The 27,569-nt window shown below is 42.0% G+C and overlaps 1 protein-coding gene across 1 annotated transcript in view; it reads left to right on the top strand.

Annotated features, from left to right (window-relative positions):
• Positions 1 to 617: 617 nt before the first annotated feature.
• The window catches only part of T265_02448 (hypothetical protein), a gene marked incomplete at both ends in the record, with an annotated part of 46,399 nt that continues 19,447 nt past the window's right edge, over positions 618 to 27,569 (top strand). The window contains 5 exons of the mRNA XM_009166697.1: positions 618 to 783; positions 2,016 to 2,119; positions 15,667 to 17,022; positions 20,001 to 20,102; positions 26,933 to 27,071. Coding sequence (XP_009164961.1) covers positions 618 to 783; positions 2,016 to 2,119; positions 15,667 to 17,022; positions 20,001 to 20,102; positions 26,933 to 27,071 — 1,867 coding nt within the window. The remainder of the gene's footprint in view (positions 784 to 2,015; positions 2,120 to 15,666; positions 17,023 to 20,000; positions 20,103 to 26,932; positions 27,072 to 27,569) is intronic.

A 27,569-nucleotide genomic window follows, 5' to 3' on the forward strand; every position in this document is an offset into this window, starting at 1 on the left:
TCGGAGTTTTATGAACGCATATGTTCTCTCAAGCGCCACCGAGCTTCTGGTCCGGATGATCTCCCACCCGCACTGTTCAAAGACTGGGTGAAATCCTCAGTCAGCGCTCGTCTGATCTTTTTGCCTGTTTTGGGAAAAAGGAGACTGTCACGGACAGATGGGGGAGTCGGCGATAGTGCCCATTTAAAGAAGGGGCTTGTAGTGAGTGTGCTTAGCTTGACCTCGGTTGCAACAAGACTGATGGCGTCACTTATGTTCGTCTACTTATGATGGCTTGTGAGACACTCACTCGGGAGAAGCAAGCGGGCTTGAGACCTGGTAGGGGTCGCGTTGACCCAGTCTTATCACTCCGTCAGGTACTAGAACAATGCCTTACGTACAAATGACTCACAAGTTTAGTATTCCTGGATTACCAAGGCGCATTCGACTCGGTTGTCCGGTCTGTTCTCCATAACTTGATGCCCCAGAAATTAATGAACATAATGCGTTCTTTGTATTCCCCAACTTCCGGACGTGTGACAGTATATGGAGAGCTCTCTAAAAGTTTTTACACAAAATGCAATGTCCGTCTGAGGTGTCCGCTTTCACCATTGCTATTTACTTTCGTAATCGATGAGATGATGAGACGAACGCTGGAAGGTCTTCAAAACCCTGGTGTTCAAATAGCTTGTGAGGAAATCCTTGTCGATCTGGAGTACGCTGACGATATCGTTATCATTTTCGATGAGGAGGAGAAGGTGCAAGTGTTTTTGGATGAACTGGACAAAGTCATTTCGTCTTTTGGTATGCACTCTGCACTCACAAAGTTTAAGGTCATGTTTCTGAACATACCGCCATCAAACACGCCACTTACAGTCGAAATTATGCAGCGTTTCACATACCTTGGAAGTTGTAGTAATTCTGACTGCAGAGTGACAGGTGGGGTCAACGCACAAATCAGCAAGGTGCTTGCTACTTTGAGACACCTAAGGCGTCAAGGGGGTATATCCCTGAATAAGGCTATAGAGCGGCCTTTTTTGTTGTATGGCTGTTCGAGCCTGTTCGAGACATGGCCTGTTCGAACAGCGGCATTGTGACGTCTCAAAGCGTTTGACAATCTTTGCCTCAGGACCATAACTCGTGTGGATTGGTGTCGGGAAATGCATAAAAATGCAATTAGAAAGCGAGTTTTTGGCTGTGCGACGGGTGCTCCCATTGAAGAATGTGTCCAGCACCGGAAGCTGCGTTGGTTGGGAAATGTGTTGCGTATGCCGAATCGTCGTTTGCCGAAGAGTGCTGTTTCTCATGCCAAATTCAGAGTGGTGGAACAGAGAGGTGGCCAACCCTTGACCTGATAGATGGGCATGAAGGAGATTTCGAAAGGTTTGAATGCTATTGGTGCCACTCGCCCACAAGAATAGGAACCACGAGATCCCCAGTGCACCTGGTTGGAGACGCTGCAATATATGGTTGCTAATCGATATCAATCGCGTTCTTGTTGTCAATTTCCATCCAGATTGCCTGAATGAGTGTTTGAATTGGTTGTAGTAAGCTAGCACCAAGTCCTTTCCCTGTCCAGCTTTATTATTTTCTTCACAGTAGGCCGTTTCAAATAAATCATAGTTATACGGCAGCGAAGCACCAATATTGAACGGTTATGTCATGCTCTCAGAGATAATGTTGATAGTATTGTGAATATTTTATGGATATCTACTTTTGTGATACAACACGGCACTTTAGGTTGATAGCACCAGTTTGTTACACGATTATTACCGCTGTCGAATCTAAGGCCCATTATTCATAGGGCTTCAGTTAACTCCCATATTTGTCACGTGACTGAGAAGAATGCATGTGAAGCAGCATATTGGTCGTTGCAGTCTCGCACACGTTCGCAATCGATTTAACCCATGGATGAACGACTTCAACCGTTATTTACATTTGTTGCTGATGAATGAATTCACAGTGTTGGCTTGATTAAATTGAGGGCTCTAACACGGGATGAATGTAGCTCCAGCCATGAAGGCTCTGTGCATCAGTTAGCTATTATTTTGGATTATCGCACAAAATGTCCAATTTTTATCACGGTTCTGAACCCGTCGTAAAGAAAGGATGGTTAAATGTCCAGCTCCCAGAAGTACCTGTGAGTTTTTGATCTCCTATGTTACACCGGTTCGAATTGATTGTATTCAGAATGGTATCTATCTCGATCCGTTAATATAATAATGCACTTTTGGGTGGCTGCGTTAAACCTAAATAAAATAGGACATCAATGCTATTTCGATAACATAGTCAGGGAAAAAGATCTTTGTTCGGATTTATTTGCTTAAAGTCTAGTTTTTTGATGGTGTGGTCACCCAGGGCAGTTGGTTGATTATTCTATCCTAATGAGTCAGCACCTGATTGGTATATGTCCTCTCCAGCGAGGACCACTGGCGGAACCTGCAAAGAGAAGGAGATTCACACTCTGAAACGTCAACCCATTCCATAATTTCACATGATTTTCAAGTGTAAATATATTATTATATCAAAAAGAAACAGTTTGCTCTTGCAAGGAGACCACCTCACATTCTTTTGAACTGTTCGCTACTTTTGTTCCGAAATGACCATAAAAATCCTGGGCGTTTTATTGGATGCTTAGAACCGGTTGAGCGTCACTAAACCACATATTGGAAACTCACGAATCTTCATTATGACAAACTTACATGTAAAGGGTTCGTTAGGCCTATAAAAACTAAGCTTGCCATCGAAACAGATGTGCGAGACAGAAATGAGGGAGAAATGAAACCGAAACGTTCCAAACGCAGCCCCTCGTAAACTTGCTCATCTACAGAGGGAAATTTTACCCTCGATTGGAAGAGTTTTAATGCCTCAGTGGAAGACTCCTCTTGAAATTGCCGGCACTTGGCAGTTTACGAGTAATATCTTAAAATTGATTTTCATTAAGTCTTCCTCTTTTCACCAACGTCCAACCAAGATGAAAAGTAAACTGACTTCGTATCCTTAGTACTGAACACCAGGCGTGCCAGCTGAGTTACCTAAGGAACTTAGACTGCTTCGCACATATAAATTATTCATTCTGATTATGGAAGAACGACTTCAAGAGGGTGTTGCTTTCGGAACCCTTTTAGTCCCAAAGTTAGCTGATATTCAGCTGGTAGAAGATGAAGATGAACTCTGTGATGATAGCCCAGGCCCTTTTTTGTAAAAAACGATATATAGGTAATATTTCATTTCCAGCTTTCGATAATTTTAGTGCATTCTTCGATGGTATTCATAATGTCCACTTCAAGCGGTCAACGTCTCGGAAGATTGAATCGGAGGGAAGATTACCTGTTCTTGATTTTCATATGACTCGGTACCATCGAGCTGCTTACCGTAGAGCTTTAAGGGTTGGTCATTTTTCTATATTTTAATATTTTATCGCACATTATGTACAAGCCAGGCTTGACAGGGGCACTTTTTTACATAGCACCAAACGAGTACCACAGACCAAATAGATGGATAGACCTGGAGGCAAACCTGATCACAAACTACTGCGCAGGCAGACTCGTCACCCTTCCTACACAGGGTACACATTCACATCCGAACATCACACCTAGGAATGAAGTTCTCCTATATCCAGTGTTCAAGGGAGTTCGGGTTTGGCAAAATAAGACAAGAACTGAAATCTGCCCGAACCACTCTTCCCCAACTACTCAGTTACACCCGTGTTTCAGACCGAAACTAAGAGCACACTTTCGTAACAGGGTGCAAAGATCAACGTAAAATAGGTGGCCCGATTTTAACCACAGGCGTTTTTCAGTCTATTCCACTTGGGGCAAACACATCATCTCAAGGTAACTATTCACAAGTGTTAACTCTCCAAAGGAAAACTTTTCCCCTCACAAAGCGCAAAAATAAGTTACACCAACCGCGTTTTACTGTAAAATCGGATCCAAAGAGGCTGCATCTCCGAGTGGAACGAAATTGGTTCTATTATAGTAGTCAGGTTTCATCATGAAGGTTACTTTATATGTAACTAACTGAGCACCAAATTGGTTTGAGGAGGTCAGGGGTTTGTTCCAGAATCTTTGCTGAACTATAAACACCATTCTGAATTCGATTTACATTTGCTCGAACAGATTTACAGGCAAAAGACATATAGCTCAGAATCGGTCCGTGTACGTTGCTAAGAGATGAAAAGTGTATGATTCGGTGTGGCTCTAGATTCACCTTTCGAAAGTGTTTAATGGGATTTCTGCGTGCAACCAACGCGAACTATCTGGTCCTGACTTTGTTATCACTACCGTAGAGAACCTCAAATAAAAAACAAGTCTCATTAAAGAAGAAACCAGAATGTATTATAAGTATTATTAGTCCGCAACCGTTTGACACTCTTCCAAAGAAGCGTACGCTTACATCCGCTTACATTATCACTTCTGTTTTGTATTTAAGCATAAGGTTCGTAGATGAGGTCACTAAAAAGTTCCACTCAACGCAAATATTTTGGCGGCACCGACCGATTGTCCTTGTCTCACTAGTTTCTTTCACAGAGGGTTGAACGACGCCTAAAAATCGTGGTCTTCACGATCAACATTTAAAGTTTGTTCTGACCTGCTGGTTACAACTATAACCATGCAACACATTTATTAGTCAGCCACATCTATACTCTTCCGTATCCTGGAAGATGCTTGTCTTACCATTGTAGCAAATAGACAGAGGTCAACTAAATTGCAGCGATACGTTCACATCAATCTCTGCGACGTCGGTGACAACGTTTTTGCAAGCTTTCAGGAGCCGACATTGTGGATATGTGTGGAAGAACTGGGTAGCTGTGGCAACAAACTTTTTCTCAGGCTACCCATCAGAACACATTGCAGATTTCTAGACTGAACCAGACACACGTGAGGTGATGCTTCGCATAGGAGAAGGTGGAACACGGAAGGCATTTAGCCGTTTGATCGGCGCAGTGTCCACCACTGTCTTGGTTTAAAAATTTGCATCAAAACATCGGTAGTTCGCAGAAATAGGGGTTACTGTGCCTTGGGACTCTGTACACTGCAGCTCGACCGGGGGCACGGCTCGGCTGTGACGTTTGCCGGACGTGTTACCCCGTTCATGCGGTTCGAAGCTTGTGAAGTCAGAAGAGATGTCGGACGCGGTAAGCAATACCTTGACCCATGTTTTGCGAACAGCGAACTGCGCTCTACTCAAAGATGCAGCGATCGTCCTGCAAATCCTCGTTCAACTCACAGTAGTAAATTACACTAGCATATTCTATTTACTTCACCTGTATTAGCCCCTAAGTGCTGGACACTTTCCTTGTTGTGAACCACCACGGTTACAGCGACTCAAAGTGAAATATACTTCCATCGAATCTACTATTACCAACCTCATGCAAGAAATGATTCAGAAACAAGCGAAGCACCGGCAACTGAAGTTCGTATCCTTATACAAGGCGTGGCGACAGCTGACAAGATACAACTGGATAAGGTTGTGGTTGTGCGAGTCTACCAAACCCCAATGAAAGAAGTGCATGAATCGTTTCACGATGTCCGCAGATTGTTTCCACAAGAATTCTGTAAACAACGACTACTAATTAAAAATGAAAATAAGAATATCTTCACCGATCATAAAGTTACAAACACAACGTAATTGTGCATACTCAGCCTCTGTTTCTGTCATAGGGCTGCTCGAAAACTTCTTGTTGTGTTACAAATATATTACAGTTTAACGGTAGTCAGTTTAGTCCCATTTAATTTGAAGAATGAAAAGCTCACAGACACCCCTAAGTTGTAAGCAAATGCTACCTGATGACACTGCGAAGAATAACTCACCAGACATGCAGTTTTATAGTAGCTGGAAAACGACGCGAGCGATGAATGACTGATCTCCGTTGTACAACCATCAAGTCCCAAGTGTTCCATCCGCGCAGTAATTAGTTCATGTCGATTGTTCTGGACAGGTCAGTTATCTGATTCGACAGCCAGCTGCGCCTGAATTTTGCCTCGCTGATGTGTCGTTTGGTGGGGTTGTGTGCACCCAGTTGCCATTGTTGTGCTCTAAATTCGATTACGCATTGTGTGCAGCTATCTAGTATTTTGTTGGAGTGAAACCAGAAGCAAACGAACGATGAAAGTGTCAGCAGATGGTTTGCTAAGCTGGAGACGCTGTTGGCTGAATCACGGTGAATTGGGGTGATTGTGTCGCATTTTTTGGAAATGGAGTCCAAAGTTGGGATTGCTGTCGTCAATGACCCCGCTAAAATAATATTACATAACTTATTCGTGAATACAAAAGGGGCAAACCTTGAAATACATGGCGAATTTTTCTTTCTTCACGAGAAGTGCTCTAATAACTTTGCACATTTATACTACGCACACCAAGACGTCGTTTTATGGAGTAAATTGCATGCAGAATATCAGCGCTGGTTGTCACAGTACACAAATTCTTGAAGACCCGGAGATGGTATCTCCTTCAAAATAGATTATATTGAATAGGTTGGATGCACCGCTGCTATGGTTTGAAGTCGGGCTACGACTGCCAGTATTCGTACGCTTTTCTGCTGTAGCTACTGCCGTCGCTCTACCACGTGTCGATGCTGGTGGTTAGTGGAAAGCAAAACACCAGGCTGAAACAACTTCAGTAAATGTAGGTAGGTGACACACGGGTGATTTGATCGTGGTGACGTTGACGGATGCCCCACGAAGCCGGATACTCAAAGCGTGCAGTGCGTTGAGGAAGATGAGGAAGCATGACGCGTGTCAAACACGGCAAACATTTACGGCGTCAGCAGCGAGCTTTCAGCCACCATTGGTATCCCTCTTTTTTCCGGCTTGGAAACACTTGGTTCACCAATGACGATCCTCGCATCATATCATCATCATCAAAAGTGAACAAGGACTTATAGAACAATTTACTGGATAAATAAAAACAATTCAGTCAATCAAATCCATACGAAATGTTGAGCGACAGTGAGCGAACAAGTACGTATGAACTATACGAGTATGCACAAAATTGTTGGTACTCTTATGAGTAGATTTTACAATCAATCAGACAGACATCCGTGCGTTTAAATGTCCCTTCTTAAGTAAATGTATTTAAACAAATATGTATAACTTTCGTTGTGACTATGCACAACCCAACGAAAACGGATATTGTTGCTTGAAACTTCTGCCTAACGAGTGAAATTACGGAACGTCATTTGTGTGGAACTCAGAAAGAGTTATTTCGAAAACGTTGCTGGGATTAGGTATTAGACTAGTTGTCACACAAAGTAACGGCTTTATGTTCTTGCAGCCATTCACCCATGCATGAGAATGTCACCGAATGTTACATATAGTGGCTGGGCTCTCTAATTCTCGAAAAGATCCTAGTAAACTAACTTGACCTTCAGTTGTGAAAGATGAAGGTTACCGTAAATTTGGAGTTGATAAATCGAGATAGTTCTATTCAGAAGGTGATAGTTACATTGCTTTTGTTTAATAGCTACATAAACGAGTTTTTGGACAAACGGCACCGTGGGCCCTGGTGACAGTCGGTTTGCGCTTACAAACAAGGCCGATTCCTGAACTTCCGAATTTGAATCTGATGCTGCATGAGACGTTACTATGCATTCAAAAGCTATTTACTTGGAAGGGATATTACATAGCTACTGAATAAGTGCTTAGTGAATCTTTCATCTAAAGTGATTGAAAAACAACATACTTTTCAAACTGAACGGTTGGAGGATCTTGGGCTGTCAATGTTCCAGGAACAAGGACGGTTAACTTCTCATCCGGAACAGACCTATTTGCTATGCGAATAGGACAATCATCTGTAGTGGATGCAGCACGCGACAAAATAAATGCGACTAGCAGATTCGTAAGTTTCCAGCAAATGGGTTATGGGATTTCTGACAACACTCACTGTACGTATGGAACGCGGGCGTTATCATCTGAGGAAAGCTACGGATCTATATGAATTTAGATATTCCCAACAAAACCGGGATTGTGACAATTTTAAAGTATTGCACTGACCACTGAGTGCTATCTGTCAGCGGATTCATCAAACCCATTTAAGTGGCAAGGAGGGCTAACCTGAGTACGCAGCGTCCATTAAACCATTATCATTCGATATCTGTTAGAGCCCATCTGTTAACTGTTGCACTATTTAGAATAATTATAGCTAGAATGATGAGCGAATAAGCGATTGCTTTAGGCATCGTTCTGACTCCCTACCTGCGTTAGCGACAGCAAACAAACTCATTGTACTCAGCTTGCATACAAGCAGGCTTCTACAGCCCCTGACAATAGGACGTCCCGCATGTTTCTTTGCACTCGTCTGACTGCTGGACAAAAGAGCCTTCATTCACCAATGTGGATCAGTTGTGCAGTAGACTGAACGAAGCTGATCACGATATATTCACATCCTGTCTTGCAGCTTTAGCGGATATTTACTCACTGACTCAGTCAGTCATTCTGTTAGTCGGCCAGTTATTCAATCAGTCAGTTATTCAATTAGTCAGTTAGTAAATCGGTTAGTCAGTCAGTCAGTCAGTTTATTCCTCCGCCCATCCTCAATTCAGAATGACTCAGAGGATGTCGACAAACCAGTCATTCAGATGGCATACATTTTCATGAGTGACACACAGTAATGAGTTAACATTTATGGAATTCGTTGGAAAAATAAACTGGCGTATGGTACGATAAATAGTTAGACTAATTATTCCTGAAGTATTTGAGTGGCGAGGGTAGTTTTCAGATTTCAAAGGCAGCCTAATAAAGTGTTGATAGCTTACCTATCTAATGCTTACCATCTAATGCGTGAGTCAGTTGGCATTAATCCTTCGTAGTATACATATGTTTTGTATTTTTGTTTATTTTTTGTTTTCGCTGTCTACAAGATAAACTAATCCTACATTTTATTGATAGCTGATTTTTAGTCACAGCGTGCTTGACGTTACAGCAAGAGTAATTTGAGCCCTTCTTGGACAAGTAAGCAAAATTATACATCGATAAAAGCTCAGCGTACTACGAAAATAAGCACCTGCAATTTGTTTAGACTGGTCTTGCCTGTGTCCTGGGTTCATGCTTTTTGATTCGTCTTCAGGCAGCCCGAGCACACCAGTAGGGCTCATAAGACAGGCTGAAAGGTGTGCAAAGACAAACAAGTATGTTTAGCGCAGGCATAATGAATTTACCAATATCATAACGATCAGCCAAGTGATCGACAAATGAAACCTGGCGGACAAACGACTTACTACGCATAAGTAGTCACACATTTAAAAAAATTTCACATCACTCCAAAGATGTAGTGAAGTTACCTGTTAGATATCTGATTCCGAACTTTCTGTAATATGCCACCTTGTTCATTCAACAATGTTTTGTGCGTCGCTTCATTCATTACTGTTGGTCGTGATGTCGGCAGTGAGACATCAGTGCCAACACCGATGTTGCTGTCTTCGATGATGATGATGATGATGATGATGATGTGATGTCAGCTGGACCTTTGGTTTTTTAAAAAGTTCATTCATGCAGAGATACGTGTAAGTAAGCCCACCTTATCCATGCCATTCGACTGTCGTCCCGTTATGTGCCTTCATGTTAATTGCTTCGCTGTTTTTGGGGCCTCTGCGGAAAATAGAAAAAAATCGTTCGATTCTTTACTCGAGGCGTACAATTGTTACTGAAAATAATATTGGTGGCCCATATCCACAGACGAAATTCTGGAACGCTCATTTAATCAACCCAAAAGGTGGCCAAGTGGTGGTGTTAGTATGTCTGCTGCAACTTAGTCCCGGCGCGTTGATTTGATTGCACAGCATCACCACAGCACTAGAATGCCAAAACCGGATGGTTCGACTTCGTTTTGGTTTTTTTGTGACTAGAAAAATCCACGGAACTGAGATACACTGAGGCTTTGTCTGACTGTTGCACAAAGGTAGCATGAATGCTGGTTTCCTTCATGGCTTTATATTAAACAGTTCTATTACGGCCCGTTATGAGCGGATGGAACAGCTGGAGCTACCAAAAGTACGACAGATATTGTTAAAAGAACAACCAAGTGATTCTTGAAAGAATTTAGGTCTAATAGGTGGGGTTACCGAAAGTACTATCCAAGAACCGGTCGAAATATCCTTAGGTAACCACGACATTACTCATCTTCAGGGGCTGGCGGGGCAGATATTTCGCTGCTATTGTGCTGTCCATGTGCCAAAAAGGCCAGCCGGTAATAAAATGCATGCATCTGGTAGCAAATATATCAAAGCTTTGCAAAATTCGAAAGCTACACGAACGGGGCGACGCCTAATAGAGATGCATGTACGAAACCGGTAATAACATGCATCTGGTAGCAAATATATCAAAGCTTTGCAAAATTCGAAAGCTACACGAACGGGGCGACGCCTAATAGAGATGCATGCATCGGTAGCAAATATATCAAAGCTTTGCAAAATTCGAAAGCGACGCCTAATAGAGATGCATGTACGAAAGCGCCCGATATATTTACAGAGTGAGAGATGCCTGGCTGTATTCGCCCCTTGTGTCCATGTGATGAACCAAGATCTAGCGGCTGTTTTAAGCCTTCTCACCCCGGTACTAAGTGAACCTCAGTATGATCTTGCGTCCTTCACATAAGACGCTGTTGTTGAAGAATGCCCTTTGGTATAACCGAGATTGTGAACGTGGTTTTCCTGTCTTGTTTACTTATACTGGATCTTCCCTACCACCCACAGGAATTCAAACAGTTCTTTGCTGTTCTGCGACTCTCTTCTTTGGATCTCCACAGTCGACCAAAAGAAAGTAAATGGTCAGGCGAAGGTCCAGAGTGGAAGATACTCTTGGAAAACTGCATCATCATTCAAACAATGAAAAAGAAACCAGTGAAACATGGATTCACATTACTGGTAATTCAGCGTCTTTAAGGATTTGATTTCGTTGTGTCCACAGACTGTATACAAATCCAAAACCTATATGTGATTCTCTAGATGAAATGAGTAAAGGGTCAACTTCTGTAAAAATACGTTGAGAAGCCAATTAAAATTCATTTCTCCCAGAGACGTCCTAGTTAAAATAGGAGGTTTTAAATAACTGATCAAAAGCGATATAATCCGATGGTCTGAAGCTGTTGTTCTGCAACAAACCGAAAGCGCTAAAAAGCATAATATTATACGTGTACACAATTTAGTCCGAGGTGAAACGTATGAAGGTTTAGGCGTTTTCCCATCAGAATTGCACAAGACAGTTTGATTTAATATCTGGATTGATCACTCGCACTCGATGCGTACAGAACAAGCATTTCAGGTGCCATGGTCGGAAATGTTTTCATTCGGCGTCAACCTTAGTGTTCATCGTGACTACCGACAGTATAAGGAAGAGAGATTCAGTTAAGTTGCTTAGTGCTAACTTATTTAGGTAACAAGACATACTTCAGGATTTCTGGATACGGAATAAAGAGCATACTGGCGTATTCAATAAAATACCCGCAGGAAAGTGAAGCTTAATGTATATAGACATCGTGTAACTGTGGTTTGATTTCCAGAATTGAGATGAAGTCTATCATCCAAAAGCGCTCAGCCGCCGTAGCAGCTATGTGGGTGCATGCGCTGTCAAACCTAACGAAAGCAGGTTAAATTTTGAAAAGGCACAAAGTGTGAAATATGGCTGACCGCTGATTTTGGCTCTACCAATGCTTTTAAGGTAATCTTAATCGATTCAATCCACTAATCGAGACTTGCTCTCACTTGTTCTCACTTTGCTTAGCCAGTTGCAATTGGGTATTGACAGATGAAAGGAATTTCAAGTGTACGTAGGCTAGCTACAATGCACGTGACTGACTACTCGAATTAAATCTGTTGCATTCTAGGCTGGTGGAGTGGTGGGTGAAATAAGTACTCAACATTTATCGAAACCTACCAATAATTCTCCACATATCTCTCATCTGCATCAATCAGAGGGTTCATTCTAGCCATGTTGGAAGATAAAATTTTACCTGTACTTAGCGTACATCTGTTGGAATGAACATAAAGTAGTTGATATTGGAACGGATAGAACCTTTTCTAAAGGAGGTTTCACATTAAACCCTCACGCACAACACTGTGTTGAAATAAAAAAGCGGCAAACCATTTCAGCATGACAAGGCAGCAAACGCGACATATCATATCTGTGGACTGCACAACAGGAAATCTTGACTCCCGGCGAGATTGCATCACTTCACTTCGACATCCCGACGGCTCCTCTCTGCGCTCTGACAGCCAATCAGGCCCCTTTTTGTCATTTGGCCTCCTGGCATCCATGAAGTCAACCACTAATAAGCGCCCGATATATTCACAGAGTGAGAGATGCCTGGCTGTATTCGCCCCTTGTGTCCATGTGATGAACCAAGATCTAGCGGCTGTTTTAAGCCTTCTCACCCCGGTACTAAGTGAACCTCAGTATGATCTTGCGTCCTTCACATAAGACGCTGTTGTTGAAGAATGCCCTTTGGTATAACCGAGATTGTGAACGTGGTTTTCCTGTCTTGTTTACTTATACTGGATCTTCCCTACCACCCACAGGAATTCAAACAGTTCTTTGCTGTTCTGCGACTCTCTTCTTTGGATCTCCACAGTCGACCAAAAGAAAGTAAATGGTCAGGCGAAGGTCCAGAGTGGAAGATACTCTTGGAAAACTGCATCATCATTCAAACAATGAAAAAGAAACCAGTGAAACATGGATTCACATTACTGGTAATTCAGCGTCTTTAAGGATTTGATTTCGTTGTGTCCACAGACTGTATACAAATCCAAAACCTATATGTGATTCTCTAGATGAAATGAGTAAAGGGTCAACTTCTGTAAAAATACGTTGAGAAGCCAATTAAAATTCATTTCTCCCAGAGACGTCCTAGTTAAAATAGGAGGTTTTAAATAACTGATCAAAAGCGATATAATCCGATGGTCTGAAGCTGTTGTTCTGCAACAAACCGAAAGCGCTAAAAAGCATAATATTATACGTGTACACAATTTAGTCCGAGGTGAAACGTATGAAGGTTTAGGCGTTTTCCCATCAGAATTGCACAAGACAGTTTGATTTAATATCTGGATTGATCACTCGCACTCGATGCGTACAGAACAAGCATTTCAGGTGCCATGGTCGGAAATGTTTTCATTCGGCGTCAACCTTAGTGTTCATCGTGACTACCGACAGTATAAGGAAGAGAGATTCAGTTAAGTTGCTTAGTGCTAACTTATTTAGGTAACAAGACATACTTCAGGATTTCTGGATACGGAATAAAGAGCATACTGGCGTATTCAATAAAATACCCGCAGGAAAGTGAAGCTTAATGTATATAGACATCGTGTAACTGTGGTTTGATTTCCAGAATTGAGATGAAGTCTATCATCCAAAAGCGCTCAGCCGCCGTAGCAGCTATGTGGGTGCATGCGCTGTCAAACCTAACGAAAGCAGGTTAAATTTTGAAAAGGCACAAAGTGTGAAATATGGCTGACCGCTGATTTTGGCTCTACCAATGCTTTTAAGGTAATCTTAATCGATTCAATCCACTAATCGAGACTTGCTCTCACTTGTTCTCACTTTGCTTAGCCAGTTGCAATTGGGTATTGACAGATGAAAGGAATTTCAAGTGTACGTAGGCTAGCTACAATGCACGTGACTGACTACTCGAATTAAATCTGTTGCATTCTAGGCTGGTGGAGTGGTGGGTGAAATAAGTACTCAACATTTATCGAAACCTACCAATAATTCTCCACATATCTCTCATCTGCATCAATCAGAGGGTTCATTCTAGCCATGTTGGAAGATAAAATTTTACCTGTACTTAGCGTACATCTGTTGGAATGAACATAAAGTAGTTGATATTGGAACGGATAGAACCTTTTCTAAAGGAGGTTTCACATTAAACCCTCACGCACAACACTGTGTTGAAATAAAAAAGCGGCAAACCATTTCAGCATGACAAGGCAGCAAACGCGACATATCATATCTGTGGACTGCACAACAGGAAATCTTGACTCCCGGCGAGATTGCATCACTTCACTTCGACATCCCGACGGCTCCTCTCTGCGCTCTGACAGCCAATCAGGCCCCTTTTTGTCATTTGGCCTCCTGGCATCCATGAAGTCAACCACTAATAAACAATCGTGTGATTCCGGGAGCCAGCTATCACGAGTTTTCACCAAAATTTCTGTTCACCTAAAGCTTTTGTCGTGTTGGAACTGATGAGGTTTGGGACCTTTGAATTGTCCACTCAGTATGGTTTGCACTTCTCACTACTGCAGAATCCATCAACAGCAAGTCCCTCTGCAACAACAGTCCGTCCGTATTGATTCCTCTTTCTTCTCCTGTCATAAATCAGCGAAATTCTAATAGCGACATTTTGCAAATGTGTTTCCACTTGGAACTGCGATACCTCTGATGGAAAGAATCCAAAAAAATAGAAATAAAAAAATGACCACGCACCGTAAGATCAAACAGGTCCCAGTTTACCACAACCTCTTTAATTCTCACCGTTCTGTAGAGAATGTTTTCGATCGGTTCCGTCAAACTTCATCCTGGAGTAGACAATACTGTACACTCCAGAGGTTTGAATTCCCCTAAAATAGTCATCGCCACAGAACTATGGTATGTAATGTGGATGTAACGTAATTCTGAGTCACAAGGCCCCCTTAAATATTAGATCCGATGTCAGGCCACGCAATTCCAGGCAAAAACGGTAGGTGTGTTAGCCTATGTGCTGATAAGCAGAAGACTTGCACTACCAATCCACCAAACTCAATGTGGAAATGGTTCTCTTGAACTCTGCTTCTATACTTTCTGGCTCCAGTCTTGATCCGTACTCATGATATATTGTCCTCCGACTTCTGCTGGCCTATATTAAATTGGCAAGTAAAGTTTCTGGTACTCACAGTAGATATACATGTCACTCCGTGAACTAATTGTCATCCACAACCGTTTTAGTTGAAGCTGAGGCGAATAAGGGAAACAAATAAACTCCCGTCAGGTTGTTTGTTCCACAAATGTTCAACTATTCAGAGGGATAAATCCAGAGCCAGCTAAGTCAAAGGCATTTTGAAAGCATGTTTTTATAAAAGAAACTTACAGATGATGATAGAACCAGCAGGCACTTATGGATCACCCATAGCCTTATGAATCCACTCCACTTGGTTATGGTCTCGCAACTTAACGCTAATTTGAAATAAGTTTGTGATCCCCACCCTGCACACCGAAAGTATCGCTTTGCGCTGTAGAAAAAAAGCTGACAAGAGAGCGCATGAACAAATGAGGGTTTGATTTCGGCAGTGGATAATTTTTCAAAGCCTTTGTAAACCTCTCAACTACCATACACAATGCTGCCTGTAGATGACCAAATGCGAAGCTAAGCAATGAGAATACTTGACTGTTTGCATCAAATCGCGTGTTTCATTAGTTTCTTTGTTGCTTCCACTGACGGACACCTCCTTGCAATACAGTTATCTGGCGACAGGAATCCATTGTAAGCTTCTAGTTTTCAGCTAGCACTGTGAGATAGTGCTATTTATTCGTTTTTGTTGCTTGAAATCAAGGTGTCCTCAGACTATTCAATGTCACTCATCTGCTGTCATTCCGAATCATTTGAGAAGATTCAGCGCGCTGTTGCTTTCGTTTATTTCTGTATAAAAGACCTTTAATTGACGGGTCATAACAGTATGCCAATTTAGTGACCCCGCGAACATTGACCAGCACAATTCAGCTCTCTATTTACATTTCATTACAGCTTGTTCCAGAAGGCCTGTACACAATGAGTGCACCTTCTGAGTCGGATAAAAACAACTGGGTGAAAACAATACGTGAAACAATCTCTAAGCAAGCAAAACTGGGCAAACAAACAATGGCGCCTGTGAACAGTCAAGAAAAACAGTCAGAAAACTTCGACATCGCTCTTCCTTCCCGTCCGATAAGTCGGACTGTTCGCGCTCTTGACAGTCGCATCTCAGAGTACACCGGTCCTGAAATGAGAACAAGAAAACTTATGTCATCTAGAAGTCTTGGAAGAGAGAACGGACGGTCCAGAATGTCACTGCAGTCCACTAAAAGTCTAGAAAAACTTCGTCGTGATAAACCCTTGCTGGTATCACGCAATTCACGAACACATAGTGGTCCCTCCTATTTAACGGAGAAATCACTTGCCCCAGAGGTAAAACATATTATTCCAACGGAAGTACATTGCCAAGAACAAAGTAATTTAAACAGATGTAAGGACGGTTCACTGGATACCTTAAGCATAAGTTCAACTGTGGATATGAAATCAAGGAAATATTCGGATGCCTCTGACGTCACTATCACCGGAGATGGATGCGGTACCAAACGGAAATTCCTCACCATGCCGAGGCGCAATTCCCCCGCCCAATGCAGAAGAGGGACACTAGTAGCCGTCGAAGAATTCCAGAACCATCGTCAAGATGATAGGTCATCAACTCCACTTTCTATCACAGAAAGGACCAAGTCGAGAAATCGATTTGGGGAGGGAGACAGTAGCAATGAGCGTGCAAGAAAGAATTATCTAAATAGTGAGTGTTTTCGGGGAGGGTCATCTGCCAACAGCGACAGATATATGGGAAACGACATATATTCAGGAAGAAGTCCAATTATCTCCACCGTGAAAAGCCCGGAGCAAACGGGAGTGCACTCACAACCGGTTCGATCGGTGGAAATTCAACGATCCAGTCCAGTTCGATATTTGACGAACGGAACCGAAGAGCCTCCAAGCAGTACGAACTCACCTAAGACTATAACTATTCTGAGACAAGTCACACCAGTCAATGGACACCACGAAAGTTCTAATTCAACGCTCGTCGCAAACTTGCGTGATCCACATGAAATTGCTGAGATGAACGGACAGAATTTTAGAAATGACATTGGGGATGACGAGCGTTCTAAAGATAAACACGAACTCAATAAAGTAAAGACGGATTTGTCAACATTCCAACTGGGTATATTCAATTTCCGTCAGTCATCAGAGCGGGAAAAGTACGGTGCACGAGGATCTAGAATTGTTACTATTCCCGCGGGTACCAAGAAGCATCTCCTGGAGTCTAAAGAAATTGAAGTGAGTTGGACTACCAGGCAGGAAATTTAACTTTGTATTACGCTGAAGGTATGAAAGTGAATGATTTCGGTCGCTCATTGCAAATTAGGCTATTTCAGACCATTTTCTAGGACGTGCAGACTTTTGTGGCGAACTATACGGACGTCAGATTCTGATAATTAGAGTGGCATTTTATAGTTGTCCGTACCTTTGTAACCGATGACAGTACTGACCCTTCCCACCGCAAGTAATTGCCGACTCTTAACTCATACCCGTTGTGTTGTTTGCACCAGATGATACTAGTACTCAACCCAAGGGAACGTGGCACGGTTTACCGTTTCAAGCCTCTTTTAGTTTGCTTGTCTCCGAGCGGCTAGGTTTGAACATAACTCAGTCGTACCTACTTGGATTATCACAGTCCATAAGCCTCGTAGAAGTTAAAAAAAATAGCAGTTCGACCCGTCAATTACAGAAAAACAGACTTAAAATAATTCTGCGATCATGACATTATCCCACCCTTTAAGAACTTGCATAAACGACAGACATACTCTGCTGATCATAGTCATACAGGGCCGTGTCTTCTTAGGTGGAGCTCATATAAATCTCCTGGCAATAGCTGTGCAACCAATCCCACCGGCGAACAAGCCTCATTTCTTAGCAGGGTTGAAGGTTGGAATTCATCCACTATCGATGACAAATACTTCTCCACTGGTGTACCAGAAATTGTTCTACAAACCAGCAAGTGGTGGATTAAAGTCATGTGTTCCATTCATGACATGCTCGATACCACTGAAGATGATAGGTCCTAGGAGCTGCATCGGGACTGAGGATGTTATCCTTTTCAAAGCAAGCTTTTGATTCAACACCAATTGATCGATAACGATTGGGCTCCTGGCTTGATTTTGAAATTCTCCAGCCAGCTGAACAATTTTTCATGTAGTTTAAAAGTTACCGACTCATTGGCTTGCATCCAATAAGTTCGGCGTTTAAAACAAACATTCAGAATTTCTCTGAAGCTAAACACATTCAAGGTCTTTCTTGGAGAATGGAACTCGTGAACTCTGTGGATAGATGACCTGTAAGGAGCTAGAAATTGTTTAAGAAATCTAGTAAGGATGCTTGCTATGATCCATTTTGGGGCTTGGTTCCCCTATGGAAATTCTTCCTGAGAAATTACAATATGCAGCTAAACAGAACAAAGAACGGCGCACACAAAATACAAAAGGTGAGTACCATAGCGAGTGGGGAATAATATTTAGTTTGGGCAGCACTTTTAGTAGTCGATCGATTACAGAAGTCACAGCCTAATAAAGTGCATGGAAAGCAATTAACCCAGCTAAACCGTTTACAGAAAAATGTCGGGGATATGATAGCCTAGTAAAAAGGCCTAGTAAAAAAACTATGGTTGATATTCACAAGTGTTTAGCTTACGACCCGTCGATGCAGCGAAGACTGACGACATAATAGGGTTTCTACGTGATGTTCCTGTTATCGTAATAAACAAGGCGAGACATGACAGCCCGGAAACCCTCGATCAATCACAAGTACACAAGGCCACTTGGAATGAAAATCCAGTTTAGTGTGCGCGTCTGCTGATACAGGATTTTGGAAAACAGCTGCTGCACCTGCGACAAACGTAGGACGCACCATAATTACACGTGAGTTTATTTATGACTCCGGACGATTTCAACAAGGTTAATATATCAGTTTGCACTGTACAAGTATTGTAGATATCGTAGACCGAATCGGGAGCTTCTGAGGAATATCCAAACAGAAAGGTCATCTCTGGTGGGCGTAAACAATGGAAAGGTCATGGGTTTCATTCAGGATAGATGGTGTTCTCTGCTAAGCCACGCAGCGGTTCGACGCTGTTGCACAGATCAACGGAGCAGGTTATATTGTCCCTCGTAGTTGCGTTAGAAGCCGATTACTCCACTGATCAGCTTCTTGCGGCCGAACGCTTGAATGTTCAGCTACTAGTATGGACGCCACGGGTTCAAAACTCCCTGGAGTTGCGTGAGATGCTGACGGCTTCCAATAAGGGTAAAACAGCTGTACACTGCTTCTTGGTTTCTCAGCATATGTTGGATTCATTTACAGGGTGACATCTGCACTGTATAACTGATCTGTTTCCAAAATGGCCAAGTATTCGTGAGGTGAATTGCTCAGAGTATTCCTTATTCTTGGAAAAGACAACGTTTTGAAACCATACTTCGTGTTATATCATGAATGCACGGTTTAACAAAAGATGCAGGAGCTACTTCTGTGAGCACTACCCATATGCAAAGCGCCCTCGGTTTGGGTCTTGCTGAGAACTTTACTCAGTTTAGCATATAAAATGACGGAACTGGCTAGTTTTAACAAACCTTCACCCCTTTTGAGAAATTATGACAATTCAATCGGTAAATTCTAGCTAAACATGGAAGGAAATCGTAATTGAGCACGGAAAATCATAAGGTGATACTCAGAAAGGCAAATGTGCATTTCATGAACTCTCCCTGCAGGACCGACAATAGTCCTGTCCGTTTTTATACGCAGGTTTGTGTGGTGCTAAAGCACGTCAGTAACAAGGAGCCAGTTGGTACTAATTCACCCTATTTCAACCAGTAATTCAGCTGACTCGTTAATTCCAATCCAACATTTGAGACTTAGTTTCAGCTTTCGTTACGACGAACAGAATTGTTCTAATCTCGATTAAACTAGCTTCTTCCTTCAATGGGGGCGTTCCCATATTTTTAACTTCCACATATTAACAGCAAATTCTGGCCTAAAGTTTTGCACCTCTAATCATTATGATCAAGAGTATGAACTACAAATTATGTTGAATGAAGCCGCCTAAAGTTTGTCTGGAAAGTTCATCTGTTCGTTTTAGGGAATGTGGCTCCAAATTGTATGGAGAACCTCTAGCTGTACTTGATTCTGTTCATTTATTCTACAGACCATGAGTTGGATTGAGTTCAAAGTGCCCGATGTGCGGTTATTACCACTTTTATTTTCAGAGTGCGCTCCTCCTTGAAAACCAACAGTTGAGGGAACGAATTCAGCTATTGCACCAACAAAACAACGAGCTGGAATCGAATATTTCAGGTCTGAGAGAAATGGTATGTGTGTGCTTTATCTTGAAGCATTTTACACTTATTTTAGATGTACTTTAGAAATATGAATAAATGGAAGACTGGTGGTATCCACTCACATTAAGTGCGGCTGGGTCCATTCCACTGCATACTATATGGCTTTTTGGGGTTCACACTGTAACTACGGTCAAAAGGCCTTAAAAATTGGTGCATTTCATTCAAAACCACTAGATTTAAACATATACTGCATTTAAAGGCTAGTTTATTTAAATTTTTCATTACCACTTAATGAGATATGACTATTCAACAATATCGACTTGGTTTTCACGAGAAGCGCAACGGAATCTCTCGTTCAAGATTTTTCAGCAACCTTGTGAGTAGTTGCTTTCCAAGAAAATACGTGTATTCACTTCTCTTCAATCAGGCAATTATCAATCATTGTTTTGTTCATGATTCCCTTTAGCCGCCAAACCCAATTATACGCACTGATTTTCATAATGCTCAGGTGACAGTGTAGGGTGGATCTCCCAGTATAGATAGTAGAAATGGTTTTCACACCCACCTTTTTGGGTATTTTCGGAAACCTACTGGAGACACTCATAGGTATTCAGCTGTATCGATTGTGAAAACTTAGTGCAGAACAAACTGGAAAAATGTGCGTGCCGATCAAAGCGCAAATGAAAACGGTTAGGAGGCACGATTCACCATCTTTGATCTCAATACAGAGATTAAGAGAACCAGGTGTGTAAATACAAAAAATAGCGAACACGAAAGTATGCGATGAGAAGAGTACATCACAGCGGACCTGATCAACTGGAGTGTAGAAACGGAAATGAGTGCGCATCACTATGGTGAAGGCAAAAGCTAGATGCAGACGATTGGCCAACTGACGCATCGAACAGCCGGGACGCTTACAAGGCAGGTCTTAAGTTGCGATGCTAAAAGAGCGTTGATTAAGAGCTAAAGTGTCTAGGTTCCACGGTCACCTTGACTTCGACCACTCAGCAGACTAGCTCATGAGCCTGCCAATAGAATCGCCCGGCAAGGTGAATAATCATGATTAAATATCAGTCCAAGTTGGATAAATATCGGCACGACACTAGGCGATGTACGTCTTCCGACTCACTGAGAAGCCTGGCCACACTATAACGTACTGATGCTTTTAACTCGAGTGAAGCTGAAACGTCTTCCATCGGATTTCTCAGTTAAGCAACCATCTGTACTACCTGAGCTACCAGCTTTCTTTTGATGACAGGTAGCTTTTCTAAGTGGAAAGTAATCAGTGCGGTTTTAGTTTATCCCCAAGTGAAAAGACGGTGAAAGCATCACTAATCGCATAAACAAATGTCAAACTTCATCATGTAAATATAAATAGTGTGCTTACTAAACTGCGGTGATTATTGCCAACGGAAGCAAGACGCATAAGAATGACGAGTTCCCTAAAGCTGTATTGATAACAAACTTTCAGGTGCCTTCAGATAAATTTGTAAAGGGGGGTTTTCGGCAAAAGGATGGCCTACTCGATAGGAGCAATAGCATACTCCCTGACACCAAAAATAACTGAAAGGGTAACGGGCAAAATCAATACTAATAAGCCTATCTTTACCTGGAAAAGTCACCCTTCGTGACCCAAACTTCAATACCTGTGCGATCCAGAACAATTCTTTTGTATCAACAACAGGGCACCTCTGTTAGCTAGGTGTTTTTTCGTGATAAATGGAGCGTGTAATGAATTGCCGGTTCTTCATTGAAGTGGGGGGTTAAGTTTATTTGACTTGAGGAGAACGGATCAGTCGACGGATAATGGGACCAACAAAGCTTCCTATTTAAACAATCCTTTCCGCCTAGATGCTTAGCGGCGTTACGGTTACACCAACAAGGGAAAAATGAGGTTTTTCGAATGTATGCAATGGTCACCGAAAAGCAATTGGTTCACAATGCAAGCATATCAGTGACATCCGGCGGTTAGGAAAGTGAATTTTTTCCATGTGGGGAGATCATTTATTGGTGGTACCACCAACTAGTTATGTAGATGAACGCAGAAGTATAATTAGAAGTCTACTTTACTGAAAACTGGATTCAACACTCAAATGACCGGTTTACTGACCACCAGGGTGTACTTTTTCTTTTCAAATTGAGCATTAAGTCACGAGTCGCAAAGCGAGTGGCTTTTTCTAAATATCGATTGATTTTGTTCAGGCCTACCTAAAGCCCATCGTAACGCCACTTTGATCAGTTTTTGTGTGAAGCTTACCCATAACTACGGGGCAATCATCAAAAATTTGGTCACGCTTAGTAGAGGAGATTTAAGTGAATACCCATCCGGAATAGCAAAGGCCTCAAAGCAGAAAAGCTGGAAAGTCCGAGAAATTCAACGGTATTCATAGCATTTCGTCCTCAACCATAACTATAAGCCAATCAAATCATGCATCCGCAACCATCTGGCACCACTCAAATAAGTGCACTTGACAGATACGGTGGTTGGCCATTGAAAAGAGTACACCCAAACCAGGTGCATTCCAAAGCGACCATGGAAAGAAACGGATCGCTTGACGTGACCTCAAGATTATCCACAGTCTTCAAAGTAACTTGTTCTTACATGCGATTAAAAACTTTTACTTTGGCTTCTAGATGCATAGGAAAGCACGCAAACACCGCTGAGTTTACCACTGTTCCCTTGGTTTGGAAGGTTTTGTCCAGCAGGACTCAAGTGTATTGACATTTCCACAGTCCTCAAGCATCACATCTAATATAACGTACTTCCACATTTTTATGTCCCACTATGCGCGAATATTGATGTCCTGCTGCGCGCCATTCAAGTGCCGAGACACTTTAACACGAAGCCCAAGTGCGGCACACACTGCTACAGTGATTTTGTAGCACTGTTGGGAAGGCTCTGATTTATTGTGTATTTGCATAGGAGCAAGTTTTGGGATGTTGAAACAATTCATTTCCCCTCTGCTCTCGAAGGTGACTGGAACATGAAAAATGATTTTTGAGCGTCCGGCCAAGCTATTCGCTGGAGCGAATAATCGTTGGGTTAATTTTGGGGTCATTTTCTTTTCCCTAAATTGCGTGCCCCTTCTGTTTTCATTTAGTGAGACCCAAAATTGATTAAAAGTTTACTCTGAATCATGCTATTGTATGCCAGTCAATACGAGAACTCTCGTGTTCCGTTATTCACTGTTTTAGCTGGAGTCAATGTTACCAAAAAACAATCGAATCTTAGCGCAGGTTGGTTAGGAACTTGAATAACATCTTGACTTCAGTCAATTTCAGCTACCCATGCTGATGTTAGCACCTCAAGAAACGCGCTCGAGCTAAGTTATGGACTGTAGAAGCAGGCAGGTAGTCTTATCATAGCATTCATTTACAGCTACAAGCTGGCATCTATCAAACTATGAGGTCTGAATTGACAAATTCGTAACTGATTTTGGACGGATTATGAACGGGATTTTGTGAACTGATCACATAAGGGCAAAGGCATATGTGGGGAAAAACCACTGTAGTAACAGGATATCGTAAAGTGTGGTGTGAATAAGGTTAGACAATTAAATAAATGTAGTATAAAACCGGCCTAATTTCACGCATGTGCATTAAACGGGCAGATGTATTTTTCAGCATCAGTGCAGACCAAAATTAACCTTAATCATCCGGGAAGTCGCATGGTCTTGTATTTATAGTCAAAATCACATGCGTCTGGGGTTATCAATGTCAAGGGGATTTCGTAGCTCAAGCAAAATATCGACGTGTCGCTAGAACTGTGAACTATTTGATCCAGCTGAACGTTTCGCTTATCTCCACATTATCCTTCGCACAGTTCCAAGCGGTGTTCCAAGTTAAAAGATCAGACCATATTTTTAACTAATAAGCGGATCTTTGTCACTTTTCACAAATAAAAACGACGCCACGCTCTTATCCCACATGCAACTTTTATCAAATGCCCCTCAAAACTAATTTCTTACACAGCCATTTCATTTGGCTAGTGCGACACAACTATTGTTCACGTATATTTTCTCCGGTCAATCTGTTGGCCTCCACGTTTTTGCTCTCTGAAGCTGGTTATTGAGTCGATGATTATTGAACCGATTTGCGTTTTTCTGTGCGCTTGAGTTTACCTATGTGATCTATCCAGATGATCAGCTATACTCTGGAGTATGTTAAACTTGTTCAACCAACCGAATCTCGAAATCTTCATACACAGTTGTTTTTATCCCTCATCAGAATGCAATTGCCGTCTTATAAGTTCGTCCACTGTCTCACTACGTAGCTAGTTCGTTCGACACCCGAGCTGATATATTACACGACAATAACCTGTTTTGACGCCCGAATCGAGGTTACGAAGAATGCAGACCACTCAGCCTCTATCTTCTGATATAGGGCTTCCCTCATTGACGGGATATGTGTAAGAACTTTCTTGAATACTAATCATTCTTTATTTATACTGTCTATATATGCACCAATCAAGTCTAACCCTAGTTGGACGAGAGACAGCTCTTATCAATAATTTATTATACCTAACTTCCCGGTTTCACGAACTGAAGGATTATGATATCGCCTCCGATGATTGGCTATATCTATGCTGTTCTCCCATTTTTCGGTAGCCGAAATTGTAACAGCGAGAACCAGCATGCCTTTTTGGATGCGTTTCATAGAGTGTGGGCTGAACTGACTGAACTACCAATATCTTGCCCATCAACATACCAGCTGAAAAGTCACCGCGTACAAAACTATATCCACTCTGACTTAGGCGAGTATTAGTAGCGTTCACTCAAGACATGAAGTGTTTAACGCTAGTTCTTCCGACGGAAGTACTTGGTGCAAACTAAGTAGACACTTTGGGACTATCTGGCTCGCCCCTCTGCTGTCCAGCCGTAGATCTTACAGATCTTACAGACACGGATATTGCAGTTTGATCCTTTAGTGCCACTCATTCTGGAGTGCACACGGTGATTCTGATCATGCTGTCTTCCGGTGAAGTTTCAGTAAGGTTCTCCGGTAAACAGGCTCTCTAAATGTAGTGAAAAACAGTTGGCGGACTACAGGCTTAACAAATATACAAGTGGTTATGGCGATATACTGTTTGAGCTTAAGACCCAAATGTGTTTCCGGAAGTCCAGTATCCTGGTAGTTAAGGGACTAATTACAAAAATAGTTTAGTTAGAAAGATGCCACCGCAACTTTGTCTTTCAGTAGATCCATGCTCTCTAAGCTTTGATCTGCCAGTTCAGATCCCTTTTCATTTTTTGGAATACTGATATGTGATTACGAAGAGAAACAGTTCGGTAATTACCTACGATCTTAGAAGATGTCTTCTGATCTGGCCAAATTGTTTGCTCAATCAAAGAACAGGAGTCTATTTCAGAGAACTGGGACCAAACGGCCATTCTAGATAGTTGCAAAAGCCATGCCTGAAATGCATGTTATAACGGTCAAAAGTTTTTCCCATGAATTCAGCGCCCAGCTTAGACTATTGAGGTGCATGCTTAACAGAATGTTACATTCAATTGAGTCGAATGGACAGTATCGCACATATAATCAAAAACTAAATGCCGATGGCCTTGTCTTAGAAGACTTGGCGGACTCAGTAGACGGACTGTGAAGAAAAATTCTGGAAGTTACACAATTTTAAGTTTTACTCTGCCTTATCACACCTCTGACAGTGTAAAGGTTTCCAAAAAGAGCAGGAAAGTGGTTTCAAATCCAACAATCTTCGCCATGTCTTCTCCATCTTATTCCGGTTTTGCAATAATGCAGTCAAAAGTGCATTGTTTCAGCAGTTGAGCATCTATAAGCCTGCATAATGCCTGGTAATATTACTAGACTTTTACTATGTTCGCAAATTCACCCTCTTGTTTGGAGATCGTAGACTTTCTCAGTCTAACACAAACAAAACACAAGAAGTAGTCCGCATTTTCGGCACTCTTTTTGTGCCTTAAAAATGCTCTAGCTCATTCACTCCCGTGTCCTATGAATAATCTAAAGCTATGAGCAATAGTTCCTTCTTCGGCTTACTTATCTTGACATTCGTATAAACCTTGGTTGTAATGTGATGGAGAAATTGATCAACGTACTATCAAAGCACGGGAAAGGCCTGTCAAAGCACGGTCTCTGGTTGAAGAAACAAATTTTCCCCAAAGCTATGGAGCCATGTGTAACAGAGGTTACTCTGTGTTTTCAAAATGTGGACCCTTTAATGTATATATTTCAAAGGCTTGTACATCTGTGCTTCCTTAGTACAGCCAAAATCGACCCTCTGCATGTTAGAAAAACGGAATGATGCGTAAGAGCGTGAGCGGAAATGAAATTTATCAGGTTCAAGTGGTTGAGCATATGAGACGACCGTCTACAAAAGTATTTTCCATGTTCCACTGCAAACGGTTCTTAGGACAGGTCTTGAATTGGCAACTTGGTCCTATGAGATCTTAGTGTTAAGCGGGTTGGGTCTCATATGCTTCCTTTCGTACGTACCAGTACGTTACGTACTGGTACGTTACCAGTCTCATTGATGGAAGTACTGTCGATAGCTAACCAGACTAATTTACGAAACGGCTGCTAATCCGCTTCCTGATGTGGTGTCCACATGCATCATGTATTGCTGCTGTAGTGTAAATATAACTTGTTCTTAAACGTGGTTCTTAAGGACCTTGACTTTTTTGAACCATTGACCACAGAACTATTTTCTGAGCTCTATAGCAGTTAGGTCCTAGTTTCCCCCTAGTGGTGTATTAACATCGATCATGCTAAGGATGATTTACAGATCTAGTGAAACGTCCTGTCTTCTTTTTAATCAAACAAATAACTACTTTAGCCGTCATATGATATTTTGTCGTTTATTCTGCTGACCATTTACCCAGGTTGAAAATGGAGTGGATCCTGGTTTAAATTCACTGAAGGCCAATTACAGCCCACGAGATCGGTATCCGTACCTTGTGAGCACTTTGACAACAACTGATACCAAGCGCGCCGTGTCAGTCCCACCACAACGCGTCCAAGGTGGGTGACTTCAGAGTGGTACTTTTCTACGAAACTTTGCTTGCCTTCTACGTGGCACGAAGTCCTTGGTGTTATTGCATGATGCATACGACTACGGGTAGCTGTCAGTGTTATCTGAGTTCTCTAGAAAGTACCATACATCACAACGTTACTTTATGATACTAAGGATGAAAAAACGCTTTCGATTAAAGACGATTTCTTAAAACAAGTATTACAATACTCTATGGAAATCCGATGAATTCCTGTGTCTGTAGTTAACAAAAACTGTTGAAATAGGTCACCACTTCTCAGAGCATAACTAATTGCGGTTTATCTAGAAAGGGTATTGAGGCATCATCTGGGAATGATCAGTGGTTTGTCGATCACTTCGCTATTGTATTTGCCATCGAGAACTCTGAATAGGTTGATGTGCGCACTCGTTCGGCTTATCAGAAAATGATAAATATTGATTTTTGATTCCACATTTCGATTGTAGACCAGTATAAAAAGCTATTCAGA

Source organism: Opisthorchis viverrini (assembly GCF_000715545.1).
Source record: "Opisthorchis viverrini unplaced genomic scaffold opera_v5_30, whole genome shotgun sequence".
Lineage (NCBI taxonomy): Eukaryota > Metazoa > Platyhelminthes > Trematoda > Opisthorchiida > Opisthorchiidae > Opisthorchis > Opisthorchis viverrini.